Source organism: Phascolarctos cinereus, unplaced genomic scaffold (assembly GCF_003287225.1).
Source record: "Phascolarctos cinereus isolate Bilbo 61053 unplaced genomic scaffold, phaCin_HiC Scaffold_4;HRSCAF=312, whole genome shotgun sequence".
Lineage (NCBI taxonomy): Eukaryota > Metazoa > Chordata > Mammalia > Diprotodontia > Phascolarctidae > Phascolarctos > Phascolarctos cinereus.
The window spans coordinates 153322621-153335642 of NW_027555847.1; the positions used below are offsets into that span (position 1 = coordinate 153322621).

At 39.0% G+C, this 13022-nt stretch overlaps 1 protein-coding gene across 2 annotated transcripts in view; it reads right to left on the reverse strand.

Moving 5' to 3' along the window:
- Nucleotides 1-13022, reverse strand: part of LOC110194586 (uncharacterized) — a 186410-nt gene that overhangs the window by 98784 nt on the left and 74604 nt on the right. For both annotated transcript variants that reach the window (XM_020967006.2, XM_020967010.2), the window contains exon 7: nucleotides 6796-6965. In XM_020967006.2, the coding sequence (XP_020822665.1) occupies nucleotides 6796-6965 (170 nt within the window). The remainder of the gene's footprint in view (nucleotides 1-6795; nucleotides 6966-13022) is intronic.

A 13022-nucleotide genomic window follows, 5' to 3' on the forward strand; every position in this document is an offset into this window, starting at 1 on the left:
CTTTGTATATATGTGTGTATAGCTACACAAACATATATATATATATACATATATATATATATGTATACACACATATATATATATACTTATATAAGTATAAACATATTTTGTCTCCCCACAAAAAAAATGTAAGCTTCTTGAAGGTAGGTATTATTGCATTTTTGACTTTGTATTTCCATAACTTAGCCCAGTGCCTAGCACACAGGAACTTGTTAAGCGCTTATTTAATTGATTTTATAACCCTCTAATATATTTGTCATGTATTACACTGAGCCAGATTGGCATCACTTTTCCCCACTAGACTGTAGGTACCTTGAGCAGAGGGACCACATCTAATGTTATTTCCCCTTAGGTCCACTTCTCTTCCCTTCACTTGTTTTATTTCATGTTATCCCCTCCTTATCTCCCCCAGTGCCTAGCACAGTGTCCAATATAGCTAAGTGCTTTAATAAATGCTCATGCATGAATAACTTTGTAACAAAATTCCTTCAAATAACAAGCTTCCCCAAGTGTATTTAGAATAGGGTTTCATTTACAAATTTTTTCTTTTGCATTCAGGATTTCAGGAATCTATCTTTTACAGAAAGCATGGTGTTGTTTTGTGCTGTAGGACAACCTGTGCCTGAGAGGCAGCTGCTGCATAGAATGAGCCTATCTTCATGAGAGGAGAGCAAACTGTTCTTTGCTTTCCCTCTCTAAATCTTCCCCCCAATAAACCTTTCTGCAGTAGGTGAGTCAGCCCCATTTCATTTTATCAGCATGATGCTAGTGGTCTGATAAAATTCTCCTGAAGGACAAGCTAATCTAAGATAAAATACTAACTCAGAATCCAGCTTGGCATTTAAAGCCCTTGACGATCTCTCTCCAGCCCTACGTTTCAAGGCTTACTGCACATTCCTCCCCTTCACGTGGTCTGTTTTCTGACCAAACTAGACTAGTGTTGCTCCCACAACTTAACCCATCACCTGCAGTCTCTACACCTTTGTTGAGGCTCATGCCTAAGAGCCCTTATACTTGGGATGCACTTCCTTCTTCCTTAGAATTCTAAGCTTCTGTCAGGTTCAGCTCCAATGGCTTCTCCTGTAAGAAGCTTCCTTGTCCCTTAGTTGGTAAAGCTCTCTCCCTTCCATTTCAAATTATTGTGTAATAACAACAAGGAGTGGCTAGGTGGCATAATACTGGACCTGTAGTCAGGAAGATCTGAGTTCAAATACCACCTCAGACAGCCATGCAACCCTGAAGAAGTCACTTACCCACTGTCTGCCTCAGTTTATTTATCTGTACAATGGGGGAGAATAGGGTTGCTGTGAGGACTCATTGAATATGTAATATGCAAAAAAAAAGTTTTCAAAGCGCTATATAACAATTGTTGGCATTTGCATTTTAAAATTTGCACAATACTTTACATACATTATTTCACTAGATCTTCCCAATAACCATGTGAGGTAGGTGCTATTATTATCCCCATTTTACAGGTAAGGAAACTAAAACTCATAGAATTTAAGTGACTTGTCCAATCTATTTACATACTACATACTCCCAGTAGAACATAAGCTCCCTTCAGTCATGGATCATTCCATCTTGCCTTCGTATCCCCCCAATCCAAATCCAGAGCTTTACGCACATAGTAAATGCTAAATAAACTCTCATTAGATGGATTTGGCCTAGCACAAGTTATAGTTAAAGTTTACTGGACTGAAAGTTCAGTCCACTCCCAGCTCTCCCATTAAGTAGCTATGTGAACCTGGGCAAATGATTTCACTCACTTCTTTGAGACTCAGATTCCTCTCTCTAAAATGAAAGGGTAGGACTAGAAAATCTCTGAGTTTTATTCCATCTTAAAACATTTCTATCACTCTAAGCTTCTTAAAAGACTAGAGTGCATTATAAGGTATTTCTAAAGACAACTTGATGTTGATACAAGCTGAAAAGGACCCTTCAATGCATGTCATGCTTACATAGTTCTAGAGTGTATCTTTTGCTATTGTAAAGAAAAGAATCCAGTATTTACACAATAATTGATCCATGAATGTCAACAAGAAGCAAATACCCCCTCTGTACTCCTCAGATCTTAATCTAGGAACTCCAACTAATATTAAGCCTCATCGACTACTCAAAAAACTCTATCTTGGATTGCCTCTCAAACTGTGCTTTTCAGAGGCATATTTGTAATATGTATGTATGTATGTATGTATATAGATAGCTATAAATACAAATATTCAAAACAATGTGTTAAACCTAATGATGGAACACTTAACTATAGGGGAGGGAGGCAGTCTATACTACTTTTCCAATTCGCTGTTAAATATCTCTGTGGATTTACTGCTATTAAAAATCATATCTGTAAGGGGTATGCAGCAGCATAACTGAAATTGTTGTTTCAGGCTGCTGGAATACCAAATGCTTATCTGACATGAAGAAATCATCTGGACTTAAAAGGAGTCAGGCAAACAGAAAGTTAAATGTTGCGATGGCTGGTGAACAGCAATCCACCAAATACAACCTCAATGTGTCTTTTATTTCATTGTGACTACAGTAATTTCTGTACTTTAAGGGCTCTTAATTAAAAGAATGAATACATCAGGAAAATTGTTGGGTTATCTTGTCACGGTAAATTTTTGTGCATATAAATATCCATATGTGTATCTATATATAGCTAGATTTATAAACACAATATGCATATATATATATATATATATATATATATATATATATATATATATATATAAACATTTACATACACATAGGGCAAAGGGGAGAAAACACAAGGTGAACTAACAAAGGAATTGAACAAAGTCTCATTTTCTAATACAGGTTGACAAACTCCTTGGCCCATGGGCCAAAAATCCAGCCCACTGCCTCTTTTTATATGGCCCACATACAAAAATAATACTTTCATTCTTAGCTTGCGGGCCCATACAAAAACAGATGGTAGAACAGATTTAGCCTATGGGCCATAGTTTGCCAACTTCAGATCTACAATGCCAAGTCCTGTGAGACTGTCTAGGCCTAGACAGACATCTATACACACAAACATACACACACATACACACATACACTTTATATTGGTCTGGACCAGTCATTCTCTTCAGTGATAAGATTAGCAACTCACCTGTAATTTAACAGCTTAGATTATATAATAGGGCCAATAAAACTTTAACTGTTATGATGTTTACCATAATGCCTGATCTCTGTAGTTACATCTGTCTTTTTTATATTATGTGTATAAGAATATGGTTTCACTTTTGAACAATTTTATAAATAAAAGTGCTATCCTTTCTCACTCTGAGAAATGCAAATTAATTGCATCTATAGAATATTCACAAGCATAAAAATACTAATGAGTAGGACCTTGTTAATGCTCTTTTTGTTTTAGTTTATGCTCCAGCATTCATATTTAGAATCCTAAAGGAAAAGCCCAAAAGCACCTGAGTGATTTCTCACTTGACAGAATAACCCAAGGCTATTCTCCCGGAACTTGCCACATGATTGGTATAAATCTTCTAAGTGTTAACACTCTCTTGCTTTCTGCTTTCATCCCTATAACCAGCCAAGAAGTTCTCCCCACTTTTCCCAATAATAACCTCATGGATAAAGTGTCTGTCTGGGCCCTGTCATCATAGATAAGGCCCTTCACACTCCTCCATTAGCTAACCTTAAATAAAACAAGGAATATTCTAATTTCATACTGTCATCCACCTCAACCATTTACTGTAGGCAAAGATCCTGAAGTATAGATCTGAAGGCAGCAATAGCAGACAACACTTTACTCCTCACCAATCACTGTACTGGAAGCAAAAACAAAAGGAGGGCACCTCTCTGACATATGTCAAAGAAGGGGCTTTTCCTGTACAAAAAGAGAAAGCTGAGAAACCATCTTTGGACTGACCATCGACCCCATTTAGGGAACTGCCATATCATCACCAATTCTGGATGCCAATTTGGAAGCCCACAGCATTCCACTCCCATCTCCAGCCAGCTGTAAAAAATAGCTGTCAATAAATCTCTTTTTGACATATAAATCTTATGCATAGGTTTCCTCTTCTCTCTCCAGAGTGTGAGTTCAAGGTTACCACACAGTCACCCAACTGGAGAGACATTTGTCATCAAATGAAGGAATGGAAACAGGTAAAAAAAATTGAACACTTCTACTCCTTTTTAATCTTTTTGAACTCAGGGAGCCCTTCTTCTGCTGGCTGCAGTGAGTAGCCCTAATTTAGATGAGGAGATTGAGGCCTGAAGAGATGGCCCAAATGACTTACCTAAGCTCACATAGATAGTGGATTGCAAAAGCCGAGATTTAAACCAAGATCGTCTGACTCCAGAGCCAAAGTTCTCCCTACTATATCGTGCTGCCTTCCTGGGGTAAGGAAAAACTTTCTAAAAGAGGAAGCAGGAGGTTGCTCCTCACTGGGGATCTTCAAGCAAAGGCTTTATGACCACTTGTCATGTATAAAGCATAGGTTGGACTAAATGGCCTCCGTGATCTCTTTCAGCCCTGAATTTCCATGATCTTGAGAGTTTTCTGGGACTCTCAAAGGTGAGTGACTTGTCCATGACCACATAGGGAGTATGTGTCAGAGGCAGGATTTGAATTCCAGAATTCCTAACTTTGTATGCAACCCTTTATCCACTGTCCCAAGCCTCTCATGCTTATATGTACACAATATACCAACATAGGGTATACATATATGTAAACACACATGCAGATATTCATAGCAGTAAACAGATCATGTGTACACTTGTAAACATTCAGTCATGTGTGCATAACTATAAACATGTGCATAATGCCTCCGTATATATCCATACATGACAACAGCAGCCGCCGAAAAGATCTTGGTATCTGTCTCCAAGTTATTTTTTTTAATATTTGCAAAATCATGACATCTTTCTGCAAGATTTAAAAAGAAAAATAAAAGGGGTTTGCAATTATCTGAAGCATAACCACCTTAGGCAAAACACTTTAGCCTTCTTGGCTTCAGTTTCCTCTTCTGTCCAAAGAGGGGACTGAAGTAGATGAGCTCAGGGATCTCTTCCAGCTCTAAGTATAGGAACTGATAAACTATGTTCTGATATCCTATGGATAATGACGAAATGTGTCTGACACATCAAATTTGAAGTCGGAAAGATCTGGGTTTAAACCCTACTTGACACTACCTATGCAACCCTGAGCAGATCACCTAACCTCTCTAAGCCTCAGTTGTTTTTATCTGCAAAATGAGAATAGTAGTAGCAGCTGTCTCACAAGGTTGTTGTAAGGTTCAAATGAGATAATTCACATAAAACAGTTTGAAAACACATAAATGTCAGTTATTAAATGTAAATCTTTGAAAAGGGATGTTTTTAAGGCAAAAGGTCTTTTCATTTCATAAAAAAAGTTGGAAAAAATAAGTCAAAGTTCTAGCACCTAACACAGTGCTTTGTCCCCAGTAGATGCTTGCTATCCATATTTGCAGATTTGATTGAACTTCCTCCAATACTTTCTAGAAATTGGTCAGGCTTTAAAAATGGCTAGCCTAGAACTCTAAGAGACAAAAGTGTCTGAATGAAGGATTGATGGCAAAAAAAAAAAAAGTTGACTGACTTCTCAAAGTTAACATAATGATTCACTGACACACCAGCCAGTCCTGGAGCAAGGTTAATTTTCTTTTCCCCTTGTGGCTCTTTTTTTCTTCCCTTTTTGGTTCTTACCCCATTGTATGGTTATATCAGAAATCAGAGGTTGATGCAATGAGTCCAGAACCACACCAGTTCCTAATAACAAAATCACAAGGTATTCCACTAAGTCACGGGAAGGTAGGGACTAGCTGGAGACAGTATAGTATAGCAAAGAGAGAGTCAGCCTTAGAGAAAGGAAGACCTGAACTCAAGCCCAGCCTTTGACACATACTACCTCTACCTGGGTGACCACAATCACATCCCTTACCCTCTCAGTCCTCAGGTAACTCTCTAAAACTAAGTTATAGGTAAGTTGCTAAAGGGTATGAAAGTGGAGGGAGTTCCCTCAACAAAGAAGTTTCTTTCGCCAATGAAAGCACAGATCCAGTCAACCAAAAAGCATTTTTAAGTGCTTACTATGAGCCAGTCTAAACCAAAAAGGACTACATGGAAGTCAGTGTGGCTGAGGGGAAAGGCCAGTGGATTGGGAGTCATAGACATTGGATTCAAATTTCAACCCTGACACTTATTCCCTATGGGCAAGCATTTTTCCAGTTTCTTGGACTTAGTTTCCTCATCTGCCAAATGAAAGGGGTGGGTGGACAAGAAGGCCTTCAAGGGCCCTTCTTGCCCTAAACCTATGATCTTATCAGGTAAGAGTTGGAGTTCATAGGTCACCTTTGAGGTCCATTTTGATGCTAAGATTCCAGGATTTCATGACTCCATTTAAAGGTGTCCATCTACCCTGGCCATTCTTTTAAATGGCTCACACCTGCTTCTCTGAGAATATATCATTTTTTTTCCACTTAAGATGTCAGTACTAAGACATAGGAAAGTGATTTTTACAGTCTTGGAATTACATTGACTTAAAAGGGTGAATAAATATTGCTTAAGAGGGAGGTATGGTTGCTAGAGTTACGGACTTGGACTGAAGACCTGTGTTCAAATACTCCTTTGACCATCTGCTAGCCAAGTGATTTTGAACAGGTTACTATATTTCTCTGGGCCTTCATTTCTTCATCTGTAAAATGCAGGGCGATGGGTGAGATAATCACTACAGTCCCTCCTTTAAAGCCCATAGAATCCCCTTCTGAAAAGTCCCAACTCTGATATGAACACAGTACATAAGGATCATACCTTGAGAGATTCACTACAGTGGTGAAAAAACTGCTTTAATCCTCGATCAGTGATGGCATGGATGTCATCATGGCAGCGATGCAAAGTGAGAGACTGGGGATGACGGCACCCCAAGGTGACCAGCCAGTCGTCATTCAAGGAATGGCAGTCTGAAATGTAGATTCGCTTCCCTGTGAAAAGAAAACCCTTTCTTGGTGGCCTGGACACTCCAAGATATCAGTACCAAATAACAATTCATAGGCTCATCATTGAGTGAAATTGTTTTCTACTGGTTTGATAAATATGATGCTAGAGCTCATCAGGCAAGAAGACAATAAATTGCTGGCTTTGATAGATGAATTAGCTCTTTCAGGAAATGACTTCTGACCTTACATTCATTCATAGAAGGAGAAGGACTAGACCTGTGATTTCATTGGTATAGGGAACTCCCAGGTGTAGGCATTCCCTCCACCAGTGTAGGTTAACACGTTCTCTGCAAGTTACAGTCCTAGACACTTCCCTATAGCAGTGGTCTCAAACTCAAATAGAAACAAATTAGAGGCATACCAGCTTAGAAAACCACCAATTAACATTATCTATGTTTTATTGTATTTTTATTTATTTTGTTAAACATTTCCCAATTACAATTTAATTTGGTTCAGGTTTGATGGTCTACCCTAGAGTAACTATCACTAGAGATTAAGTAACTTATCCAAGGTCATACCCTCTATGGGTCAGACATGGGACATGAACCCAGGATTTCTTGACTCTGAGACCAGTTCTCTATCCACTATGCCATGCTGCCTCTCAGTCAATCACATAATGCTTTTTATTGCTATTTCTTTATTTATATTCTGCTTCCTTATCTAGATTGTAAGCCCCTTGGTATATGTCTTAAACTTCCACGTATCCTCAGTTAACATATAAGTCTGGCATAGTAAGCAATGAATAAATTTTTGGTGAAAGGCAACCCGATATAGTGACTTAGATTCTAGTCCTAGGCTTCACACTAACTAGATATATGTCCTTAGGGGAAGTCACCCCACTCCTCTGGGTCTCAGATTTCTCCTTTGAAAAGTAAGGGGGTTAGGCTAGACCAGGGGTGGGGAACATGTGGCCTTCTAGGTCCTCGGCTGCAGCCTTTTGACTGATTCCAAGTTTTACAGAACAAATCCTTTTATTAAGGGGATTTGTTCTGTGAAGTTTGGATTCAGTCAAACAGCCACACTTGAGGACCTAGAGGGCCACATGTGGCCTCGAGGCTGCAGGTTCCCACCCCTGGGCTAAACAGGTGAATTCTAATGTCCCTTCCAACTCCCAAGTTCTATAATTTGATGACAATGATCATTAGTGACCTGCAGGGATATTATGATGCCATTTCAAAGTAATGACAATTTCATTCTTTTCATTTGCTTTATCGGCACGAGGTCCATTATTTTCTTTAACACAGCACAAACTTTTAATGAAAAATTGTTGTGCTATAATTATAAGACTAGCACTATAATCCAGGTGTGCTGAAGCCAGCTCCAACAGCCTCTTGAGAGCTGATTGTTAAATTTTCAGTGTAAGCATTTACACCTTAGATATCAGCAAAGGCTACAAATCAGGGCTTGTTTTAATGTTTGCTTCATTGTTTAGACTTAAGAAAGTGATGGAAAAAGCAAAATTATGCAGATTAAACTTAAAAGTGTGTGGTGCATACATTCTTTCCTCCCCCCAAAGCCAAGTGTTAAATATTTACCAGAATACCACTGATTATAACAGTATTATCATCTGGATAAACATTAGGAATCCTACATAGTGGATAGACTTCTGTATTTGGAGACAGGAGGCTTACATTCCAATCCCGCCCTTGACATGTATCACCAGAGAGTTCATATCACAATTCTCTGAGGGATCTCATCATGGCATCACAGATTTGGAGCTAGACAAGATCTCAGAGACCATCTGGTCCAGCTCCCTTTGGAACTCATCTCCTCTGTTGCCAAAGCCAGAACTTAGCCAATGAATTAAGACAGACCAGTCACTTGTCAAAAAAGTTTTCCCAAAGACTTATTCTTCAGTTAGGGATTGCCAACTCTAAGAATCTGTTATTATGTGAATTTCCATGAATCCACTGAAGTACAAATATGATAGAATACCTAAGTGAAACATTATAGAAGCTGTGATTCAGGCATTCTTCCTCCCAATCTGATTGTTATAATTATTACTGATGATCAGCTGGGTTCTCTGACTTGAAGGCCCTGATAATTGGACTTAACTTTTATTACAGATCCTTCTGCCTTCTGAGGCCAAACTTCAAAAAGTTCTAAATTCATAAAAATATCTAATCAAGCAAATGTGGCTTATAAATGCTTCTTACTCCCCCCACCCCCAGAGTTTGATGAATTGCCCTGGGTGATCTTTTCTGGAGCTATATATCCCAAAAGTATCTTCCAAGGATCTTCTGCAAGAGAGAGAGCCATAAATTATAAAAACAGCAAAATTCAAATTCACCTTCATGGTTATAAAAGCAGACTTGCTAAATTCTAATCAACCCAAAAAAGTTTCTGTTCAAATAGTTTCTTCTTGAAATTGCTTTGCTCTTTGACATCATGAAATAATAGCATACGTTTGCCACCCACAACCTCTTTACTTAATGTCCAAAGCTCTTCTGAAGTCTAGTTTAGCAGAGGTTGTTGGCCACACCAGAGCTACCCACATATTCATTGTAATATCTTACTGCTGCTTAAAAAAGATCTTTGCCCTCTAGCCATCTTGCCCTTTGGCAAGAACACCATCTATCTGTATTTAAGGCAATGAAGTAGAGTAGACAGATAACCTGATTTAGGGTCAAGAAGACCTAGGCTTTGCCTCTGACACATGCTACCTCTGTGACTGTCAGCAAGTTTCTTAGACTCTTGGTGCCCACAGCCAATTCACTAAGACTAAATTACAGACTATTTGCTGACTTCTACACTGTTGTGCCCTCCACGTGCCCTGCTGATGCATTCCCTGGGCCCTCCTACATTGCTATCCATACTACCACTGTATCCTCTGGACCCCTGGATCTTGCCATCTACCCTGCCTCTATCCTCCTAAATGTATTGTCTTCCATTCTTGGAATGTGAGCTCCTTGAGAGCAGGGACTGTTTCTTTTCTATTTGTACCCTCAGTGCTTAGGACAGTATATGTAGTTCAGTGCTAAATAAAAGGGTTTTTTTTCCATTCATCTGGAGGAGAGAATGGCCACACCTAAAGTTCTCTATACCAATAAAATCACAGATTCAACAAAAGGCATTAATGAAGTGTCAAGTCAAGTCAATATCATTAGGAAGACATACTCCTTGAAAAGACCCCCATCAACTCTTCAGAGAAAAATTCGGTATGAATTACTTATTCTCCTTTGTTTCAGTCTCTTAAGCCAAACTTACATTTTATTCTTCCACATACCCAGATGACCTTCTACCTGAAGTGCTCAATGCCCTCTCTTCTTTGATCTCTTAAAGACTCCCCAAACCACATGGTATCAAAATAACTTCTTCATGCTAAATCATTTGGACAAGACCCCCACCCAGACCTCTATAAAACAACAGCCTTTCCTCTGATAATCTCATTAAGTCTCCAGAACCTTTGAAAGGACAATCACATTTAGAAAACAAAAATAAAAACAAAACCCCCAAAGCTAAACAAAGCCCCAAATCAGTTATGTCCAGAGGATTTGTATTCCTGGATAGTACATCGTGTGTGTGTTCCATGTAGCCTTAGCACACGAGCTCCTAAAATCCAGGGGCCGGGTCAGAAGTTTGTTCTGTTCTCCACATAGCTCACTATGGATACACAACAAACACACAGCTCTCCAGCCTGCATGTTTTCCAGGCGTGAGAATGCCCTGAGCACTCAGCATCTGCATCCATCTGATCCCCAGGTGTTCTTTGGAAACAGCTTCAGCAATCCGGTGGAACATTTGATCTCTATCTCCCTTAGAGACTCTGTGAGAAAATCAGCACCTGTTCGCCAAAGCTGGGTAGCCCTGTACTGGTGGGGTCTCTCCTCACATTCTGTCCTGACTTTGAGGGGACATCCAGTACCACCAATGAGCAGAGTTCACAACTCTGGAAACACTAAAAGCCAGAACACTCATCTTCTCAGGCTTTTTTTTTTCTCCTAAAGGCAGGCTGAACATTCACAACACAGAGGCTACCCTGAAGTTCTCCACGTGTATTTCCTCTATTGACAATCCTATAAAAATGTCTATTTGCGCATGTTCTCTTCCCACTGGCTGCTTTTTAAAAAGACCAGACAGACAGTGAGTATCATTCATCCCTCCCATAGGAAAAGGTAATTCTACTAAGCAAAGGGGATCCCAGAGAAGGAGGGACACAAGGACGATTCAATTCAACCAGGCAGTGCCTGACCTATTCAAAAACAAAGGTAATCTCTATCCCATATCAGGTAGATGTTAGGCCATGGTTCTTGGCCTTTTTTGTATGTGCCATGGACCCTCTTAGTCTTTTCAGCCTATAAATCCCTTAACAAAATAATGTTTTTAAATACATGACATAAATAGATAAGATTAAAAAGGAAACTATGCTGAAATATTATTGTAAATATATTTTAAGTAAGTTCAGGGAACTTAAGTTAAGCTCTCCTAACAGCCCCTTTTCTTAAAAAAAAAAAACCCTGTGTAGATTTAGAACTGTAAAGGCCCTCAGAGACCATCCCTTCCTCACAAAATAATCCCTCCCTAATTCCGTCATTTTACAGATGAGGAAAAAGAAACCCAGAGAGGTGGAGTAATTTGCCTTATGGCAGAGATGTCAAACTCAAATAGAAACAGGGACCATTAGACCATACATAAGGATCCCTGAAGGCTGTATCCCAACCTAGAAAGCCACACATGCCAATGTATTTCTTTCTCTCTCTCTCTCTCTCTCTCTCTCTCTCTCTCTCTCTCTCTCTCTCTCTCTCTCTCTCTCTCTCTCTCTCTCTCTCTCTCTCTCTCTCTTTCTTTTTCTTTCTTTCTTTCTTTCTTTCTTTCAGCTAATACATTTACACATTAAAATCAGATAGGAACTATATTTTCATCTGGTTCTCTCAGGGTTGTTGTGGGTCATGTTTGATACCTTAGGGCACAGAGGTAGTACCAGAGGCAAGATTCAAAACTGTATCTTCATTCCTAATTAAGAAAATTTAAAAAAACCATCTAATCTAAAAATCTACAAAATAGTGAAAGTTGGACTATATCCAATAAATCTGTTCAACCCAGATGTATGCTATGGGACACATCAAAATGTAAGTGGGGAGAGAGAATTCCAACTGAGACCCAGGTGTTCTCAGATGCCTGAGCGTGACTGCATACCCCAACGCTATACTATGGAAAATGCCCTGGCTCTGGAGTGGGAGAACCTGAGTTCAAATCTCACTTCTCACACCTCCTACCTGTGTAACTTTAGGCAAGTTGCTTGAACTCTCTGGGCCTTGGTTTTGTCATCTTTAATATTAGGGGGTTGGTCCCTTTTGGCCCTATCTATAATAAAACACCAGAGAAGTGACCCCAGAAACTATACCATGGGAAGGTAGGCAATAATTTCTAGAGAAATTAATAATAGTCAACTGCTATTAACAAAATGGCTACTTTAAGAGTTGTAATTCATTTTACACACATAATCTTATTTGATCCCCACAACAACCTTATGAGGTAAGGACTTCATATACTTTGAAAAATTAAGGGATAAATATAGTCAGTTCCATGAGCATAGAATCTGTTGCATTTTTGTCTTTTTATTCCCCAGCACCAAACACACATTAGGAACTTAATAAGTGATTGTTGATTAATCAATTGATTGACTTGCCTATGGTCACAGAGCTAATAAATATGTGAGGTGTATCTGAATTTCAGTTTTCCTAACACCAGCACTCTATTTGCTGCCTCTACAAGGAAAGCTTTAATTAACTTTCTATTAAGTCAGAAAAATGAAACAAGGGCAAGACTACAAAAAAAATGGCCACTTGACTTGAAATATCATTGTTTTCATTTTTGTTTTTGTTTTTTTCAAATCACCTTTAAAGAAAATTGTTTCATGCTTACATAATCACCACAGTTTTACTCAGTGTCTACAAATAGCAATTCTCACTACACCCTCATGAGAAGAGTGAAAATCAGTTTAAAAATCACATTGACCGTCCCACCAGTTCTTGTCTCCATTCCAAGTTGTCTCTGAATCACATACAGTTTGGCCACTGGGCACCAAAGTTACCAAAGATTA